A 22,827-nucleotide genomic window follows, 5' to 3' on the forward strand; every position below is an offset into this window, starting at 1 on the left:
ATCTTAGAAGACTGAAACTAATAGTTACTTTAGGATGGAAAACAAGCTAAAACAAAAAATACTGTAACACAACGTACAGTAAAATTATGAAACTTGTTTCCTCAATAAATAAGCCAGGCTGAAAGAAAAACAAGTCATAAAGAGTTTACTTACTTAGACATCAATTTTCAAAACTATAATATTACAATTAAGGCACAATCAAAAAGCAAAGTATAATCACAAGTATCAATGAAAATAAGCTTTTGCAAAGTAAAGGTCATAAGATCTATTTAATGAAGCTGAAGCATTTTATTTGCTTGTAAGCTCCTCAAGCTCTTACAAAGAACAGCAAAAGGCTGACGTTTTCTGCTTTATTGTCTTCCAAGCACTTATCACTATCTGTAATTACCTCATTGCTTTCTGTCTACTTTTTAAGTCTACAAGAGGAAACATATAACCTCTAAACAGTATCTAAACAGCAGCTTAAACAGTACCAAGTCCACAGTGCAGCTTTAGAAATATTAATTGAATTAATGAATAAGTAACTTCCAGAGAATGGCATACTAGCAGCATAAAGAAGTGGTAGCTAAAACCAGCAATTTCATAAGACACATATGCTTATATTCTAAGAGTATCAACTTTATTCAATAAGTCATTTTAAACATTTTCTATTAAAACAAATATATGTTATGTAATAGAATGTAAAATTCAGATGAGTGTCTGAGATGTAACACAAGACTTCAAACATATTTTGTGATTGCAGGTGGCTACCTCATATTTCTAGACCCTAAGGACATATATTTATTGTCTTTTGTTATTAGAGCTACCTCATGAAAAACATGACAAGTACTTACAAACTTACTATCTCTGCACTCATCTAGCCAATTCTCCAAATAGACTACATGCTCTTTGAGTATAGCGTTAATATAAATCTTTCAATCCGCAGCACAGTAGTTATTTGTCAAAACACTTCTATAGAAAGAGGACATTCAGACTTTCATTTTCAGCGACGATGCAGCAATAGGCACCAGATTTACCCTCTGGCCTGAAACCACCAAAACAAACAAACAAAAACCCAAAATACCCCTCAAAGCATATGAAACTGTTTTCAAGACAATGGACAACAGACAAGGAAAGACCAGAATTCCTGGGAGACAGGGACAAATGAGAAAGGCCCTATGCTTTCCCATGATTACTGATGTCAGAGAGCTTCCAGGCCACAGTGAATGGAGGGAGAGCCCAGACAAAGCCGGCAACTCCGAGTTAAGGAGACTGAGCTGAGAATCTGAGGAAACCAAGGCAGCTAGAAGCCACAGAACAGAGTACCAGAGAGGAAAGTGCTGCAAAGAACTCCAAAGATCTGCAGATAGTCTCTACTGAGTATCAAGGTGAGTGCTGAGCAGCACACATGGGTAAGGAAACTACCAAAGGTAGAGCAAAGAACTACTAGAAAGGATTACAGGAAGAGTATCCCAAACTGACAAATATCCAGCACAAAGCCTCTTTCCATGAGCCATACTAGAGAACATCACAATTAACAAGCTACTGAGTAAAGTAACCAGGAAGGTCTTGCCTCACTAGTGCTCAGCCCTAGACTAAACACTGCTCTGGTTCCTCGAGAAGTTAAGCACAAACTGTGATATATATGCATAATGGGATATTATTCAACCATAAAAAAGAATGGAGAATTGATACACATTACAACACAGAGGAACCTTGATGAGTGCTCCTAAAATTTAAGGAAAAAATAATGCATATTCTGCACAAACTCATCCAGAAAACTAAAGAGGAGGGAACACTTCCCAACTCATTTTGTGAGGCTATCACTACCCCAATGCCAAAATCAGACATTACCAGAAAAGACTACAGAAAAATATCCCTCATGAACACAGATATAAGACTTCTAAACAAACTTATAGTCTATCAAATCCAACAAAAATATTAAAAGAAAAATAGACCAAGTGAGGTTCATTCCAGGAATGCAAGGTTGGTTTAACATCCAAAAATCCAATCAATTCCACATATTTCTAAACTAAAAACGAAAAACCATATAACCACTCTAAAGAAGCAGAAAAGGTATCTGACAAAATCCACCATCTATTCCTGATAAAAACTCTCCACAAACTAGTAGAATAAAACTTACTCAGATGATAAAGGACATCTACAAAACCCCGTCATTAATATGATATGGAATGATGAAAGTGAGAATGCATTCCCCCTAATATCAGGAGCAAGACAAGGACATATGTTCTCACTGCTTCTAATCAGTGTTTTTCTGGAGATTCTAGTCAGTGCAGTTAGAAATAAATAAATTAAATCCAAAGCAAGAAGAAGAAATAATAAAAATAAGAGCAAAAAGCAGTGAAATTGAAAACAGAAAAATAGAGAAAATCAGGTCTAAAGGAGTCCACTCTCATCACTCCTATTCAACATTTTACTGGAAATCCTACTCAGTGAAAAAAGAGAGAAAGAAATAAAAGGTATACAGATTAGAAATCAAGAAATAAAACAACATAGTTATCTATGTAGAAAATCCCATAGAATGTACAAAAACATTCCTGTAATATAATAAGATCACAGGACACAATGTCAATATACAAAAATCAATTGTATTTTTTATGTACTAGCAATGAACAACTGGAAATCAAAAATTTAAAAATACCATTAATAGCACCAAAACCAAAGAAATAAGTACATATAAAGCTAACAAAATATGTGCATGATCTGTATGCTATGCAAAAAAATTACAAAATACTGATGAAAAAGAAATCAAAGAAGACCTAAATAAATAGAGAGGTATGCCACATTAATGGTTTAGAAGACTTGTTGTTAAGATGTCTATTTTCTCCATATTGATCTATAATTTCAATCCATCAAAATCCCAGCATATTTTTTTAGACACAACAATCTGATTCTAAAACATATATGAAAAATGAAAGAAATTAGAATAGCCAAAACAATCCTGAAAAAGAAGAATGAAGTTTGGAAGACTTGCCCTACCTGATTCCACACTTACTATGAAGGTATAAGGTACTAAACTATATATATATATATACACACACACACACACACACACACACACACACACACACACACACATATGTATATATATACACACACACACTAGATACTATATATACATATATATAGATGTATCTTGTATATAGTACTTTATAGTTTTATAGTAGGTACTACAGCACTATAGCATAATATATACTATATACTATACAGCTATAAAATATTATAAATAAGATCACATGGTATTGAAATCAAGATGGACACAAGTCAATAGAACAGAACAGAGTCCAGAAATAGATCCACATATATATGGTTGATTGACTTTTGACAATGTACCCATACAATGGCAATTTAATGGGAAAAGGATAGTCTTTTCAACAAATCACCCTGGAAAACTTGAAGTCATATGCAAAAAATGAACTTTGATCTACTCACACCTGTACAAATACTGACTCAAAATGGGTGATAGACCTAAAAGTAAAATGCAGAAGAGATCACAGGAGAAAAATGTTGTGACCCTAATTTAGGCAAAGAATTCTTAGATATGACACCAAATGCACAATCAATTTTTTTAAAATTAACAAATTGGACTTAAGCAAAATAAAAAACTTTTGCTCTGCCAAAGACATTAAGAGAATGAAAAGACAATTACAGACTGCAAAAATATATTTGCAAGTTATATATCTGACAAGGGATGTCCTTCAATTGGTGAATGGATAAACAAATTGTGATACATCCATACAATAGAATGCTACTCAGCAATAAAAAAGAATAAACTATTGATACATGAAACAAAATAGATGACTCTAAAATGCACTACCTGAATGAAAGAAGCCAGATTCAAGTGGCTATATACGCTGTATACTTCCATTCATACAATATTCTAGAAAAGGCAGAACCATAGGGATAGAGAACAGATCAGTGTTGCCAGGGTTTAAAAACCGAAGAGGGTGTGACTGCAGTGGGACAGAAAAAGGAAGTTTTTTGAAGTGAAAGAACTGTAATGTATCTTGATTGTGGCAGTAGTTACACAACTCTATCCATTTGTCAAAAATCATAGAACTGTACATCAAAAAGAGAAAATTTTACTGTATATTAAATAATTTTCAAAAATAGGCTAAGGTAATTTTTTTAAAAGGAGAAGGCAGACTTCCCTGGTGGCACAGTGGTTGAGAATCTGCCTGCCAGTGCAGGGGACACAGGTTCAAGCCCTGGTCCAGGAAGATCCCACATGCCCCAGAGAAACTAAGCCCGTGCACTACAACTACTGAGCCTACACTATAGAGCCCGCGAGCCACAACTACTGAGCCCACACACTTAGAGCCCATGCTCTGCAACAAGAGAAGCCACCGCAATAAGAAGTCCGTGCACCACAACGAAGAGGAGCCCCCACTCACCGCAACTAGAGAAAGCCTAAACACGGCAACGAAGACCCAACGCAGCCAAAAAATAAATAAATTTTAAAAAAAATTAAAAGGAAAAGGCAATTTGGAAGACCTAAAAATAATAACGATAGGACAGATTAAAAACCAGGTCTCTGGAACATGGCCAGGTCATAAAAAGGATCACTCATTTGGGGATGGGTTTCAAAGACAAGGCAGAAATCTAGTTATTCAAACTATTAAGTAATGTTAGGAAGGTGAAAACGCTAAGCTGCATATGGAGTATGCCTTTGGTCCTGATTTGCCTTAGAGTGAGAAAATTCTAATCGTATAAGACGATTCCACATCACAAACGAGGACAAAGCAGAGGTTCAGAGGGGTTCAGAGGCTGGCAATCAGGCTGGGTTTTAGCTTTTATTTATACTAGTACCTCTAAATCAAGGGTTCTTAACATGGAATACCTAGATAGAATTCCAGCAGTCTGTGAAAGTGGACAGAACAAAAATTCATCTTTAATTTCACTAACCTCTAACTGAAATGTAGTATATTTCCTTAGGCTATGAATGCATGCAACTAACTGTGGTAGTTTAAATAGGACCTGTATATTTATCACTCACAGAAATCACAGATTTTTCCTATAACATCATACTACCATGAGTCCCCTGCTATTTTATTTTGCATGCATTAATAAATATTTATAAAGCACACATTTGAGAGGTTTCAGTATTTTGATAACTATGTAATTGGTTTCCTCAATAATCCAATGTATTTGAAAACACATTTAAGATACATTAAACCTTTCCAAACACAAATAAAACATTATTCTAAGAAAGGGTTCATAGGCTTCCTCAGACTATCAAAGGGGTCTATGATAAATAAAAGGTTAAAAATCCCTGCTCCAAATCATCCTGCCCCCATCTTACAAAGCACCCCTTTTTTCAGGGCCTCTAATACTCTTGCATGAAGAGTCCCTCTCTCCAATTATATAGAGAGAATGCATGAAGAGTCCCTCTCTCCAATTATATAACAGTTTAAACCCTCGACAGGGAAATGAACAGTTTTTTAAGCAGTAGTCAAACTTTTTATGCCCACTGGACAGTAGAGTCCATAAAAAATTAAATCATATAAATACAAGAAAGACCTTAAACGTAATAATACACAGTTGAATGAAGTGTACTTTCTGAAACTACAGACTGAAATAACCTAAAAAGTCAATCTACCTTATGTCTCAAATAAGAAGGAATTTAATGAAAGCATCTGAAATATGATCTTCTTACTAAGAATTCATGGAGAAGGGTAGGAAGTTTACTTTTGTTTTCTAAATCCTACACTGTGTGCACATTGCAATGTCTTGTTTACTCATTTAAAAAGTAAAAAACAGAATCTCAAAACCTCAAAAAACTAAAAATAACTAGGTCACAAAGGTTTCTACAGTAATAAAACTCTCTGATTCCTTGGGTTAAATAACAGCAAATGGCCAACCAAGTAAGATATAGCAGTCACTTAAACAATGGAAATGCCCAAACAGTAGGAGGGAGTGAGAGGCTCTAAACTATAAGAGCTACAAATTCAACTGTGGATGCAGGTACAACCATATTTTTTTTTCCTTTTAATCTATGGTAGGAAGATGATCTGGTGAGAACTATGGGGGGGGAAAAAGATATTCTTGGAATATAAAAAAGTAAATATTACAATAGTAATTTTATTATGAAGGCAATATCTACTTCCTATTAATAAAATGCACTAGTTAAATATTTTTCCAGTAGAAATATATATCTTATTATGTAAAACAAAAAAGGACAAATAAAATTTGCTTTTCCATATTTCCTATCATTTGATGACAAAATGAAATGTAGCCACACAAAACTATACAATTTCAATGTAATGGTATTTCATTTTTATACATTTAATTACACAATTTTTTAAAGCTTTTTAACAAAAATATAACACATTCAATCTATACTAATTTGCCTTATCTCTACCCACATCTTGGAAATTTTTTATTATAAGCAGTCAAAATTATTACACTTTAGATCATTTTTTCAGATTACAGGATTATTATGTACTCATCACAGGAAACTTGTAAAATAACAAAAAAATTTTCTTTCAATAAAAAAAGAAAACAGAATTCCCCATAATTTCACCAAATAAAAATAAGCACTATTACCATTTTATTTCTTCCATGGGTACTATCTTACATTTCAGTAATAATGCTATTAATCAACATATATTAGACTCTTGCTCTGAGCTATTCAACTAAAAGTTTTACAAACACTATTTTATTTTATCCTTACAACAGTCCTATTCAAGTAGGGAGGTAAATATTGCCATTTTACAAATATGTCAACTACAGTTTAAAGAGGTTAGGAAGGGACTTTCCTGGTGGCACAGTGGTTAAGAATCCACCTGCCAATGCAGGGGACGTGGGTTCGAGCCCTGGTCCGGGAAGATCCCGCATGCCACAGAGCAACTAAGCCCGTGCGCCACAACTACTGAGCCTGCGCTCTAGAGCCCGTGCGCCACAACTACTGAGCCTGCGCTCTAGAGCCCGCGTGCCACAACTACTGAAGCCTGCCTGCCTAGAGCCCATGCTCTGCAACAAGAGAAAGCCACCACAATGAGAAGCCCGAGCTTCGCAACAAAGAGTAGCCCCCGCTGACCACGACTAGAGAAAGCCTGCACACAGCAACAAAGACCCAATGCAGCAATAAATAAACAAACAAACAAATAAATAAATAGGTTAGGAAACATGCCTAGAAGGTCAGAGATAAGTGGCAGACCTGAACCCAAATTTTCAATTACCACCATGAATATATACATAGAGAACGCTATATTCTACCCTAACGTAATGTCCTATGTCATAAAAATTATAATTTTCAGATTGCTATTTAACAGCATGTGGACATAACTTAATCACTCCTCTATTGGATCAAATTATTTCTGTATAGTATTCAGAATAGTGTGACGCATTCAATAAAAAAAATAAAAACTAGGTAAATGCAAGATTTGGCTTGTCAACTTCTATATTTAAATTAAAATATATAATTCAACTTACTCTTTTACTGAGGCAAATAACTGGCCACATACTGCAGCCTAGTGTGCAGCAGCAACAAAGGCAGCCACAAAGTAGCCAACGTACATTAACAGGAAGGTTCTTCTTAAGACAACTGTTAACTCTGTTGATGCTGGCTTTAAATTCTTCAGGAGCTACCTAAAGAAAAATTTTAAGAAATAACAACACTGCAGTATTAATGTCAATAAACATGTCTCATTAGCATAAATTTTTCTAATTTGTTAGGAAAAGACTTTAGTTTTGAGGCATACAAATAATACCTAAATAATTGACACTCACTTTTCCAGTTAATGAAGAAGGGAATTCTGATTCAAATTTGTTGCTCAGTCCAAATCTATTTTTTAAAAAAAGAAAAATATGTTATTACATGTCATTGTTGCAACAAATACACCATTTAACTTAATCAAATGTCAAGTAAATAGAGTGCAACTTTACACACAGAATAACAATGGAAGTTTGAGACACACTGTCATCAGCAATTTATGAAATGTAACAAGCAATTTTAGCAGCTGAATCAAAACTTTTATACAAGAGGCTGAGAATATACAAAGACATGACTTCTTTGGAGCTATCTTTGTGAGCCAAATAGTACTGTGGAAAACAACACAACTGTCCAATTCTGTCAAAATTACTAAGATTCTTCCAATTAAGTAACAGGAAGCTAAAATCTCTGCTATTAATTACTCTTTAGGTCAAGAGCATTTTGTTAACTCTCAAAAAAGGGATAACATGTCTAAGAACGCAAATTACATTTTCTGAGATCAGCATATCTACACTGCTATTACAGCTACAGAATGTCAAAAACACCTGGAACAAAACAGCTACTACAACTTTCAAATACCAAGACATTTGCTACACATACCCCCAAAGAAATGAAACCAAGGTAGTGCATTTTAACATCTTTAAGCTTTTAAGTGTCTTTAAAGATCATGAGGATTGACTGGGCACTTGACTATTTCTTTGCATAAGTTAGTGGGAAAGAATAAAACATTCATAGACAACATTGGTAATAGCAGACTGCACCCTGGAAATAAAATTGAGATGCTTACATATGACTTTTAGTGGACCCTGGAGCCAAATTTTTTTTCCGGTTTTATTGAGATATACTTGACATTTAACACTGCATTAATTTAAGGTGTACAACCTAATGATCCGATACATGCATGCATTGTGAAATGATTACCACAGTAAGTTTAGTTCACATCCATCACCTCACTGTTATATTTTTTTTTTCCTGTGAAGAAAATGCTTAAAATTCACTCTCTTAGCAACACTTGAATACACAATACTGCATCTTGGGTAGCTGGCACTGGTAAGAGGGATCCCCTAAGATATTCTGTATGAAACAGCTGGCCAGGTCAAGGGTTTCTAACTCAACCATCAGTGGAGCTAGAGAGAGAAATCAAATAAGGTAGGCTGTGTGCAGTCAATAAGGAGTGGTGGAGACCAGCCAAGCAGAGGTATACAATTTGTGTGTGTGTGAATGTAATGAGTCAGATCCAGCTGATAACTGTCACACTAGAATGCAGGCCCACCTTTGACAGGTTGTATTTTTCTTCTTCTAAGAGGAGATGGAAAACCAGATTTCTCTGCAAAATTTCCCACCTTTATAATACTGTGCAAGTCAAGCACAACACTTCTGTGGGTCAGGTTGTCGTTTGCATCATGATCTAGACTTCCTTACAACATGTAGATGGTGGCATCTGAGACCATTCTGTCATCATCTTAAAGTACTTTCAAAAATTACTTAATAGCAGCACTGAAATAACATCAATATGTCTTTGTAAACAATGAATACTATTTATGAAAAAAGTTTTGACCCTAAACGTAAATTGGCAACCATTAGTGTTTACTATAATTCTGGCATTGGTGATATTCTCTTTCTAAGACTCTGAGCTAAACCTGTTTTTTCTGTGGGGGCCTCAGAGCAATGTGGTTCTACTTGAAAATGCCCCTACAGATAACTCACCTACAACTGTAAAGGCCCTAGCATGAGGAAGAGGTATGCAGTACTCGCTGACAGTTTTATGAGGTCTCTAGATAATGGACTCCCTTTTCATCTATTTGCCTTAGAGGAGATACCATTCAACAAATGTTTATAGAATACTGGACCTTCTAGATTATACACTTCCATCTCTTGTGTTATCTCCCTTGGTCTGAAGATCTTCTCCTTCAAGCAACAGGTTTCATTTCAACCATGTTTATTATTGCAATTAACCATCTCCTTCCAACCGGTCCTCAAATTTTTTTAGAAAAGCAACAACCAGATACCTCCAAGTCTCCTAAAGGTAAGTATCTTCCTCTTCCACCTTCAGCCATTAAATATTTGGAACAGATTATTTTATCAAATACCTATATTTGCCAGTAATATGCTAATTTAGAGGGAGCAATCCAGTATGAGTATAAACCTTAATTTCCTTTCTCTTCCAAGCCTGGATACTTCCTTATAATAAGGTTGAGTGTTGATGCTTTGCCCAGGGAGCACTACCAGCTAATTGCCCTGCTGTTCCTGCAAGCCAGGGCTCCTTGTAAGTCAGGCTAGTAGTTATTCTTCTGAGTAAGAACTAGCAGTTCCAAGGACATTCTTTAGGCACTGTCCTCTTCAGTCATAATTTTGTTGTGTCTTAACAACAGACAGTAATCCTTTCTCTTTCTTCATCTCACCCCCAAAAGAATGACATGGTTCACAATAGATGGGAGTGCTTAGCTTTGCCACCAGCCTTCCCTTCTTCCCTCCTTTCTTCCTTCCTTTATTTATTTATGGCTGCGTTGGGTCTTCGTTGCTGTGCGGGGGCTTTCTTGAGTTGCGGCGAGCGGGGTCTACACTTTGTTGCGGTGCGAGGGTGTCTCACTGCAGTGGCTTCTCTTGTTGCGGAGCATGGGCTCTAGGTGTGCGGGCTTCAGTACTTGTGGCTCGCGGGCTCTAGAGCACAGCCTCAGTAGTTGTGGCGCACGGGCTCAGCTGCTCCACGGCACATGGGCTCTTCCCGGACCAGGGCTCAAACCTGTGTCCCCTGCATTGGCAGGTGGATTCTTAACCACTGCGCCACCAAGGAAGCCCCATTTCCCCTCACTTTTCTTTCCCACCTGCTTAACAAGAATACCTGTAAAGAGGGGCAAGAAGATGCTGCTGTTGAAGGCCTTGGAGTCTCCCCAGGCCACAGGAGTGAACCCCAACTGCAATCTGCTTTCGCTTTAAAAATGTTTAAAGACTGGGGCTTCCCTGGTGGCGCAGTGGTTGAGAGTCCGTCTGCCGATGCAGGGGACATGGGTTCGTGCCCCAGTCCGGGAAGATCCCACGTGCCGCGGAGCGGCTGGGCCCGTGAGCCATGGCCGCTGAGCCTGCGCGTCCGGAGCCTGTGCTCCGCAACGGGAGAGGCCACAGCAGTGAGAGGCCCCGCAAAAAAAAAAAAAAAATGTTTAAAGACATTTAATAATCAAATCAAGTACTTCATGATTATAGGCAGATTGAGCCATGATACCCAGGCATCCTTTCCTCATTTCCATTTGGAATATAGTACTCTACTATATTCAAACATTTGGGTGAACAAGGGGTGTTCAAACATTTGGTGTCCGGACTTCTTTGGTCTCTTAAATCCTTGAGGACCTCAGTGAGCTTAAGCTTATGTGATTTAGATTTATCACTATTTCAGATTATACATTAGAACTGAGACATCCAAAACACTTAAAATTTTTATTCATAAATGAGCCCAAAATGCTCATTTTTACGCTAACAAAAATAATGTTTTTATGAGAAATATTTTTCAAAACAAAAAACTTTAGTGAGATTTTCTCACATCTCTTTAATGTCACACAATGGAAGACACTGAATTCTCACATCTCTTTCTGCATTCAATCTGTAGTGATATGCTCTTTTGATTAATGTTTATAAAGAAAATTGAGTTTCACCAGATATGTAGTTGGAAAATTGTATATATTCTTTGATACTATAACAAAACTTGTAAGTGCTACCTTATTAAGGATTTCTTGTAAGGAGGAAACAAGCTTTATCAATGAACTTTGAATACTCTGTTCAATTAAAATCCATTGTATATCTTGCATTTTAAATGGATTTTTTTTTTCTTACCCATACCTGATTTTATAACTTCATATATTTGTCCCTTGGAAAATACTGGTAGATTGAGTTATGCAGATTTCCAAATGTTGACACACTTCATTGTGTGATATCAGAATCATTACATTCATTAACATGACCACTGATCTCATCCTAAGTATTGAGAAGCTGTCAAGCTCACAGAGGCAGATGTAAGTTTTCCCAAATTCCAATTTTCATCTGAAAGCTGGAATTATTGACAACAAATGCTATCAGCTGTTTTACTTGAAGTGATAGTCTTGCTTTACTTAAAAAAAATAAATAAGAGGCTGAATGATAACCAACAAAACAAAACAAAAAAGGTTAACTTGAGCTACCACCTATACCTTAAAACTAACTTCAAAGCATATTATTTTAATATATAGAATGGATAAACAACAAGGTCCTACTGTATAGCAAAGGGAATTATATTCAATATCCTGTGATAAACCACAATGGAAAAAATATGAAGAAGAATGTATACATATGTATAACTGAATCTCTTTGCTGTATAGCAGAAATTAACAAAACATTGTAAATCAACTATACTTCAATAAAATAAATTTTAAAAAAAAAGATGACTTTTTTTCCTAGCTTTGAATGTTACTAATGGAGATAGGCAATGGCTGTGGATTTTAATAGGTGTCCTTGATATGCATAAGCAATAAAAGCAGGAGAAGGAAAAATACAGGGAAAAGTTGGAAAGGGGAAGTAGAAGGAAAGAGGGAGAGAAGAAATGAAGAAGAAAGTGAGGGTTGGCAAAGTGCTACCAACAACTGTCTTATTTACCATTCAATACCTATTAACTGTCAGTCCATTAGATGCCTGAAAAATGTAGACATGTGCTACATCTACATCTATTCCTATGAAAGACCTTGTCCTTAATCACTCTTAAAATACGGCTTTAGAAGTGATAAACGATGTAAACTATTTTCAAAGAATGACATATATGACAAGAAGATAAAACACATTAAACAACCTATTTTACCTATTACAAGTTTACAAGTCTACTAGTACTTGGAGAAAAAGAGAAATTCATTCAAATCAAACTATTGAGCACCTTCTATGTAACATTTTATGATCACAAAGTCCTACAACAGAAGGCTTATATAGCTTTAAAAAAATTTTTTTAAGAAAGAAAGCATGGGACTTCCCTGGCAGTCCAGTGGTTAAGACTCCGCGCTCCCAATGCAGGGGGCACGGGTTCAATCCTTGGTCAGGGAATTAGGATCCCGCATGCCGCACAGTGCGGCAAAAAAAAAAAAAAAACAAGAAAAAGAAAGGAAGCAAGCAAGCAGGTAAGAGGCCAATTTTTACTTTTTTTTTTTTTTTTTTTTTGCGGGATCATAGTTTGCCGACCGGGGACTGAACCTGGGCCCTCAGCAGTGAAAGTGCAGAGTGCTAACCACTGGACCGCCAGGGAATTCCCCCAATTTTTACTTTTATATAAATTGAGGTAATTTTCAAAGCTCTTACACCTGGTAAAGCTCGGCAAAGGGACTGCAACTTTACACCTAAATCTAAATGGAATCTTGAAATAGGCTTGTTTTACTTACTTCTTCCATTTCACTGTCGCCTCGTTCCTAAATCTATAGCCAAAATTCAAAGAGTAAACTCATCTGTTACCCTGCACTCTCATCTTCATCTAATTCAGAACTTCCCTTTCCTGATAGATTCTTCCCCTTCCAAACCTCTTTTAATATTTAACTTTGGAACCCCTGATCTATTGATCTGCTACTTGGATACCTATTTATATCTTCTCTTTAACCAAAAATCCTGTTGAAATGACACTCTTTCCTTAGAAATTCTCAACTATAGCTCATTCCCTGGAGTTCATCTTCCAGACTCCATCTTCCATGTCCTCATAATACTTGACTATATTCTCTCTTGCACAGTCCTTATCATATCTCATTATAATTATGTCATAAGCCTAACTCCCTACTCTGATAGTCAATGAGTTGGTTATAGGTAGGCACGATATCTTAATAATCTTTATATCCTAAATGTCTGGTCCAATGCCTGATAAATATTCATGAAATATTTGCTAAATAATTTCCAAGCAAGAAGAAATGTCTACATTCCACTACCTCCTCATTGCAAAATTCCACACCACTGCTCTCTCTTCCTCTGATACACATGATTTCCACATGTTCCAAGCCCAACCGTCATTTTCAGCCTTCCAGGTCGCTCCCTCTGTGTTGGGGGTCCCCAAGGCCACCCTCAGGTTTGATGACTCACTAGGAGGACTCACAGGACTCAGCATACAGTCCTGTGAGTATAAATCTATACTCACAGCTAGATTTACTACAGCAAAAGGATACAAAGCAAAATCAGCAATGGGATAAGGCATATGGGGTGAAATCCAGAGGAAACCAGAAGCAAGCGTGCAAGAGTCTCTTCTCAGTGAAGAACACAGGATGTGCTTAATTCCTCCTGCAACTAGTTTTCACACCATGTGTATAATGTTGTCTACCAGGAAAGGTCATTAGAGAGTCAGTGCCAAAGCTTTTACCATGGACTAGTCACGCAGGCCCCCTCTACTTAGCATGTACCAAAATTCCAGACTCCCAGAAGGAAAGCAGGTGTTCAGTATACACCATACTGTTTGTACAAACAGTTTAGGCACAGTGAGCCATTCTTATCAATTCTGGGCATACTGGGAATGCTTCCAAAGTCCAAGTTCTCAGACAACCAACCAAAAGCCGACACAGCAAGCAAGGCTTTTTAAGGATAGCAGTCTCAAGTCTGCTGTGCTCTTTTTGGCACAACTTCACACTCTCTAATGACACAGACATTCACATCACAGTTTTTTCTTTCTACAAGAACTCTTGTCTTCATCCCAAATAATTCAGTACTCAGCACCAAAACCTAACTGATTAACTGACCTCATCTACTCTGAGGAAATTCACCTCTATTTAATTCAGTAACCCACACCATCATCTGGAACTGTATCACCTCTGAAATTCTGAACTGTAAATTTCTCCTCTTACCACTACCATCAATCATTTCATTTCTCCCACCCTTATCAAATTTGCTTTTTTGTCTCTGGTTGTAACCTACTCCTTACCACTCCTCCTTGCTTTTCTACTCCAAATCTGCTCCCTATGACTCCACTTCCTCCTTTATCTGCCAGAACTACACAATCAATCCTTTAACCATACTCCAACAAAACCCTTTATTTTCTGCACCTCTAGAGTGTCTCTTGTCAATCCAATTTAATTGAAATGTTTACTTTCTTCACCTCAATTCCCACTGCCTGGAGCTACAATAGAAAAAAATCATACAAATTATTTCTAACTTCAGTTAGATTAATGCTATAGCAATTCATTCCTAATCAACTCCCTTTTCCATACTTCACAATTGCTCCTCTATGTGCTCAGCCTTTTCCTCCCAACCCACTTTTTTGCAGATAACCATGGTTCCTCCAACCAGAGGAAAAAAGATCAAGAACATAAACTGCTATGCCTTCTCTCCCTTTCATTTTTAGATTTACCTATGTTTTCAGTATCTTTACCATCTTTCTCAATGGAGGCAAACTAATCATTTGCTCCTGGTTGCATCTCCTTCAGTCTCCTCTGCAATCCACTCGTTTCTCCCTCTCTCTGGCTCCTTACACATAGCTTACAATCCTGCATAAGTCTACCCAGCCTGAGATCTGAACCCCTATTTTCTTCTCTCTCAAGGTATGATGGCATCCATCTCTTCTCCTTCCTCATCCAGTGTCTTGAAAGAGTCTTCCACATTCACCTCTTTATCTCACCTCCCATTCATTATTCAAACCACTACAATCCAGGGTTTAATTCACATTTCTTTACAGATGAGACTGCTCTCAACAGAACAGCTGAAAACACTCTCTTCAGTGAGTCCCACTTCATATAGCATGCTTTCTCCTAGCAAAGAGCTTGAGTACCAGAGTGGCAAGTCTTTTACTTGTTATTGGCTACAGCAAATACCTCCTTTGCTGTGCCAACCAAACAATACTGTCAGATAAAGTTTTAACAAAACCATCCTTTTTTATTAAATGGATAAGAAAAGCCACACACTTCATGTTTGTTAATATAACTACAAAGTATCATCTTTGATGGTTTTGATGTGACATTAAGTTACTTAATTTTGATACTACCTTAGTTCCAGTTTGGGGGGTGGTGGTGCTGGTTTTGTTTTTTTAAGTTTGGCGGGAGATGGGGTTTGTTAGCAATGAAAATGAGAGGTATGTTTCAGTTTAACTGGACAGCATTATAAATTACTCCTTTTATCCATTATGTTCCTTCAAGTTTAAAGTTTTAAAATATAATAATAATAATTTAGTTTATTCTAAGTCAAAGTACAGTTAGCCCTGGACAGTAATGGAAAGGTCAAATTTCTTAAAATAATAATTCGATATGCTGGAAAGAAGAGTAATGGGTAGGAAGCTGAACTCCCTTCAAACCTAATAACCTAACATTCTGTTAACCCAAAAAACTAGAAGTAGCACTTAATAATTTTAAAAGATATAATTCAAGACGGGTGGCATCTTAGTTATCTACAAAGACTAATAAATGAAATTTAAAAAAACACTTTATGTTGGCAAGAAGGTCTTAAGATGGAAAATATCATGTACTGTCGGTGGAACTATAAATTATTACAACCATTCCAGAAATCAATTTGGCATTAAAAGTATTTATACCTTTGGCACAGTAATTTCTCCTTTAGGGATCCTGCCTAAAAAATAATCTGAAATGTGAATAAAAATATATGCATAAACAAGCTCCCTGAAACTTTATTCACAATAGAGAAGAATAAAATAATGGGAATGTTAAGTAAATTACAGTATCTCAGCATAATAGAATATTAGACAACTATTAAAAATGAAGTTTGCAAACTAATAACATGGAAAGTACATATAATATACTGTTAAATAAAAAGAAAATACAAAAACATACATGTAACATATGATCTAGAATGTAAAGGAAAAAAACTTACAAAATGAAAGACCTTTCAAGGGCACAATTTGATAGTATGTAAAAAGAGTCTTAAAAAAAGTTCATACCTTTTGACCTAATAATTCTACTTCTAGAAATGTATTAGAAGAAAATAATTACAGTGGCACAGATATGTTCACGAATAATCAAGTATTCTGCAGTGCTATTTTGGTGAGGGAGTATTAAAGACATTTTGTTTCATTTGTTGTTTCTTAAAATAGGATCTGTTTTTCAGCAGATGTACAGTAATTGCTACGCAAACACATTTTATAATATACGATAACATCAATATAATTTTTTTTCTACTTGAATCTTTTATTTGGCATTAACTAGGTATGTTATCATAAGTAAACAAGTTTGGGGTTCACTAATCAATAGCTTTCCTGAATGCATTTCAACCTTTTCTATAGTTCTAGTCTACATAATCCCCAGACCTTTTTTTTAACTTCGATTTTTAATTTTTCTGTGTTCCTTGTATCTCCTCATATTAATGTCTCTTAGAATTCACTAATGCATTGTTGTTTTGAATTTTGTCTTTTAAATACAGAAGTACAAGAACCTGATTTCTTCAACTTTGTTTTGTGCTATGTTTATTTTCCTTGTTTCTGAGTTGCAGTGCTATTTTTACCAGTGAAGGTTTTAAAACAATTGAAAGACTAAAACTGTATGAAATTAATTATGATATACCAATTTGAAAGATACTACACAGCTCAAAACCATGTACACTAGAGAGTAGCCTGTTACTCTGCGTGCCTGACTAGGAGCTCCCTAAGCTCTGGTGAATTAGACCACAAACAGGCAACTGCTTTAAGAACAGCTAATTCCTGGGCTGGCTAGCAGCATATGGGATGGCAGGGCCTACCCAACTTGGACAACATTAACTAACTCAATCTGATCCTCTTTCTTGAGGTATCTGAATAAGAGACTGGTAACATGAAGCTTAAGCGGAAGCAGAGATACAGTAAAGTCATGTAAGTAGAGGTTAAAAAGAATTTTTAAAAAAAAGAATAAGCTGAAGCCAACAGTAAGCAGAAACTATGAGACAGAGGCAAAAAGGAATCTGCCAGTTCACAACTGCAACAGCAGAAGCTAGAACTGAAAGAAGGTAAGTCGCTGTGACAGACCACTAGACCAAAGGACACTTGCTGCTGAGAAAAATGACAGAATAACTTCATCACCAGAGCTGCACTCAATTATCCAAAATAATAATATTCCAGTCTCCTTGAAGTCTGGCTATACAATGGCAAAGTTTCCGGTCTTCTTTAGTCTCCATGCATTCTTACAAAAAACGTGCACTGCTTAAGGCCCCCTGGGTGGTTCTGTTCTTTGAAATCTAACAGAGCCTAATGTTTCAGACTATGTAAGAACCTGTAATAAATTGGCAAATGTTCCCAATATGTTAAATGAAAAATGCAGAGTACAAAATACTTTATAAGTATGGTCTCAATTTTTAATAAAAATATTTATATATACATAGAAAAACAGAAAAAGTTTATCCATCAAAATATTAATAGTGGCTAACCCTAGGCAAAAATATTATGGGTGACATTTCATTTTCATAATTTCATGGTTTCCAAATTTTCAATAATTACATATATTAGTATTTTAAACTAAACAAAATATTTTAATAAGGACTAGGAACAAACACACCAAAATATTAAATGACCTTTTCCTCTTGGTGATTATAGATGGTTTATTTTCTGCTTCACTGGGAAGTACTACTTTCCAATTTTTAATAATCTTTATGTTTTTCATTATAATTAGAAAAAGCATTAAACCTGAAGAAAAAGTAGATGATTAAAGGAGTTTTGTTTTTACTTTTAACTCAGCCTAAGGAAATATATGTGCAATTGACATGTCTAGATTTCAAGATAATTCTACTAGTTTTAAAGTATATTTTAGAATATATTTTAAGGATTTTTAAAGTATATTTAAATACATATTAAGTATACTGTAAAGAATTTTAAAATTAAATAGAAAAAAATAATTCCTAATTCTACAACAGAATCTCAGAATCTGAGAGCTAGAAAGGACCACAACTATCATTTAGTCCAAACATTTAATTTTACAGATGAAGAAATTGATGCATAAAAGGCAAACAGCTTGGGTCTCATAGCTAATTAATATGTAGGATCTAGGCTAGAGCCTTATTTTCCTGAACCCAAGCCCGGGGCAATTTCTACTACAGGACAATGCCTCTAATAACTTTCTCTGTAAGCATAGAAAATGTTTATCTCCTTGAACTGGAAACTCTAAATTGAGAAAATATTTGAGAATTGGAGGGAAAAAACTTTTTCCATCAAACAGAAATTATAAAACTAACACATAACAAATGTTAAAATTCTCATACGGATCTAGGGGAAAAAATCTGTTTTTGAGCTTTTCACATTTGTATCTAAAATCCCAAAATGTATAGGATTTTGTTATAAGTGTTTCTGTTGATGAATAATATAGAGAATGCTTAAGTTTGTTGCTCTGGTTCAATAAAATAAAAGCAATTAAGTAAACAATACCCTGGAGCCAGACTGCCTTGATAGAAATCTTGATACTGCCTTTTCTAGATGTGTCACTTTGATCAAGTTTACCTTTTCTGAGCCTCAGTTTCCCTATTTATATACCAGGGATAATAATCACCCCTAACTCATTAAATGAGTTCATATACATAAAGCACCAACAGTGCACAGTATAAACTCTGTATGTTTAACTGCTTTCATTATTATAAAACAATGTAAATGTATGCTTACTTTTTATTATGGTTATCATCCTTCTAATAAAGTTGACAATATTATCATTTAATGTCCACTATAGATAATGCTAAATGAGAGAATGTCCAGATCTCGATGACTTCACAAATATCCTCTTCAAATAGCTTAGCAAATAGAATAGCCGATGATAAAACTGGCTACTGTTAACTGTCAAAGATATTCCAACTTTCTGCCAACCTCGTCAAGGTCAGGAGTAATGTGGAGGAAACAGGGTACATAGAGAGGTGCTGGGTTCAGGAAAGCCAGGCAAAATTAAACAGTTGTAGCCATCATGGACAAGCATGAGGCCAGGAATCCAGGCAGGTGAGACAAAGTTTGAAAGCACAAAGAAGTTACTGTGGTGAAAATATAAGAGCAACACAATGGAGAGACAGAATGCCTGAATTCTAACCCTGGTTCAGGTATGAACTAGGTATATTATCTCAACAAAGCAAATCTACCTTTTGGTTTTATTTGCCTCGGGTAAGACAACATGCTTCTCAGGATCATTTATGGCCCAAAAGTCAAATGCAGTCTCAAAGTTTTTAAGAAAAAAAAAAAAAAGGCAATATTTTCCGGGTTCACATTTTATAGGTGGAACAGCTGCTGTAAAAAAGCAAGAAAGTTTTAAACATTTATCCTTGTCAAAAAAGTTTGAGAGTTTTCCTCTTTGCAAGAGAAAGTTGTCTAAAGTTTGTACTCTACCAAGCCTGGCTCACCTCACGTTCTGACAGAGGAAGCACTATGAAAAAAGAGAAAGCACAGAGTAAGAGGAAGTAGAGGAGTTTTAATTTTAAGTAGAAAGTAGGGTAGGATGCATTAAGATAATTGTGAAAGATCTGAAGGTGAAGGAGTTAGCCATTTGGGTATCTGGAGGGGAATATTCCAGAAAGTGGAACCAGCCAGTGCAAAGCCCTAACCAGAAGTGTGCCTAGAATAACTCGGGGAATGGAAAGGAGGCTTGTGTGCCTAGACTGGGGTAAACAAGTGAAAGAATGGTAGAAGGCAGAGAAATGGGCCAGATCAAGTAGGGTCTTACAGGCCATTAAAAGGAACTTTAATTCTGAAGATGGGGAGCTTCAGGGAGTCTTGATACAGAAAAGAGACGTGATCTGGCTTATGTTTTAAAAGAATCACTGTGGCAGATGTACCAAAGAGACCGTAAAGGTTGAGAGGCAAAGGTGGGAGCAGGGGGAAGAAAAGTATTGAGTACAAGGCAGAAGAGAGAAAATGATAATTCACACCAGCAGTACAGATGGTAAAAAGTGGTCAGAGTTTGGATATATTTTGAAGACGGAGCCAAGAGATTGATTTCTTGACAGATTAGAGGCAGTGAAAGAGAAACGGGGACATCAAGAATGTGTCACAGATTTTTTAGTCTAAGCAAACAGGATGCCAGGTCTGTCATCAACTGAAAATGGGAAGGCTGCACTTGAAGCTGATTTGGGGGGAAGATTATAAATTCAGTTTTGGATATTTTGAACTCTGAGACACTTGACCTGTACAAATCTATAGACTAAGAGAATTTTATCTTCCTGTCGATATGACAACACATATGAAATAGAAATTTCAGATTCAACCTGAACACATGGGTTATGCAAATGGCAAGTGAAGACAACACTTATTTCCTAATGCTGAACTCTGAGCTCAATGGAATCAGCTTTTTCGCTATTTTGGGAGATGAAGCCATAACCATAGAAGAAATTAACAGATTTCAAAGCATAAAAATCACGCTTTAAATTCATCTGGCTGCCTTAATACACATCTGAATATCAATGTGGCTCATGGAAGGATAGAACTGAAAGTGTACTATATTTACCCAGAAGATACAGAACCCCTGGAGTTGGAGACATATATATGTCTCATAATATAACTCTAAAAATTTTAACTGTGTGACCAAATTCTATACATTTGGGTTCAACCAGCTCTGTGAGAGTATAATCTCATTCATAAACTAGTGAAATCAAAAATTTATTTAAATCATGTATTACAATCAGTCTATCATAACCTCATAATTATACACAGTTCTATAATATTCTAGCATTAGAATTTTACTAAGTTTCAATTATTAAGGTATTTTCAAGTATTAAGAGACGATTACATATAAAGCAATAAAGTTATGTAAATGTATACTGATTAAACTTCATGGTATTAACGTCTGATGATTTAGAGATTCAACTAATCCAACTCAACTACTTTACATTACCTGTACCAGACCAAGGAAAAAAGACCTTATATATCTAATTTATATATATTGTAGAATATTCTTCATATTTATATAAATACTATGAGCAATACAATAAATTATGTTCATTTAAGAAATAATATATAGTTGAATTGGTTTATAGTACAGACTACCAACATATCAATTTCAAGTAACATTTATAATTGAATAGTTTGGAAAGGGCAGAGAAAGAAGGCTGGATACACAGGAACTCCTTCACTGCACTAATCAAGGACTCCATTGTAATTATCAATACAATGCAAGATCAAAGAAAATAAAACAAGGTGCTCTTGCAGGAAGCATACAGACAGACAAATAGAGATACACATAAACATTCACTTCTTATCAATCAAAAGAACAAAGGTAAGTTAACACAAAGTCCAACCAACTCTACCCTAAGTAAACTTCACTTACTAGATGTAGGATGGAAAAGAGCTCAAGAAGAAGAAAATCATTTTTCCAGATCTTTGAGAAAATTTCAATCCTTATGTAGACAATTCAGTTTTAAGTGTAAACATGTAAAAAGCATAGTGTTTTCCTCCTAATGAACAGATCATTGTCAAACATCACACATCTTGTAGCTAAAGGGTACAAAGGTCCTCACTTCAAAATCCACGATCTTGTGGGAAAGCCCCTCTCCACTTCTGCCACATGCTGTTCTCTTGGCATACTAGCTGCCATGTGGCAGCAGAACAGGAAATGTAGGTATGTCATCAAGACAGTCTCCAGTCAACAGTAAGGGCAGCCACAGTTCTTTGACCTCACCCTCCACAAAGCCAAAACAAAAACCAAAAACAAAACAAAAAATACCACAATTGGGGAATGAGATGGCAAAAGTGGCCAATGCGAGTTCTGCCATACCTCATAGGAAAGTTGCTAAATTTGATGGTTTACAGTTAGAACTGAAATATCTCCTTTATCTAAAGTCCATCACCCTAGACCAGGCCACTATCATTTCATCTTTACTGTTCCAAGAGCTCCTAACTACTCTTCCTAGTTTCACTCTAATCTCTCTGCAATCCTTTCTGGCCCCTACCTGAGCTCGCCAATCTCATTTCAAGACACTAATCTCCTTTGTTTCCTACATTCTAGCCACAATACAGTAGTATCCTTTCAGTTCCTCAGGGAAGCTGAACTTATTTTGCTGTTCTCCAGACTTGCAGTGCTCTTCACAGGACTCTTTCACCCTTCCTAAATGTTTCCTTCTCAGAGGGGTTCTCCCTAATCACATTATTTTCTATCAGAGACTCTAATGGTCTCCTTCACAGCAATTTTCTCAGACATAATTTGTCGATTAGTTGTAAGCTCCAGGAGGGCAGAGGAACTATGCATGTTTCATTCGTAACTATATAC

The 22,827-nt window shown here is 35.9% G+C and overlaps 1 protein-coding gene across 1 annotated transcript in view; it reads right to left on the reverse strand.

Annotated features, from left to right (window-relative positions):
• The window catches only part of CHIC2 (cysteine rich hydrophobic domain 2), a 47,764-nt gene that overhangs the window by 17,401 nt on the left and 7,536 nt on the right, over positions 1-22,827 (reverse strand). The window contains exons 2-3 of the mRNA XM_030880556.3: positions 7,732-7,786; positions 7,435-7,590 (exon numbers count right to left, since the gene is read on the reverse strand). Of these exons, the coding sequence (XP_030736416.1) occupies positions 7,435-7,590; positions 7,732-7,786 (211 nt within the window). The remainder of the gene's footprint in view (positions 1-7,434; positions 7,591-7,731; positions 7,787-22,827) is intronic.

Source organism: Globicephala melas, chromosome 5 (assembly GCF_963455315.2).
Source record: "Globicephala melas chromosome 5, mGloMel1.2, whole genome shotgun sequence".
In the NCBI taxonomy this organism is placed as follows: Eukaryota; Metazoa; Chordata; class Mammalia; order Artiodactyla; family Delphinidae; genus Globicephala; species Globicephala melas.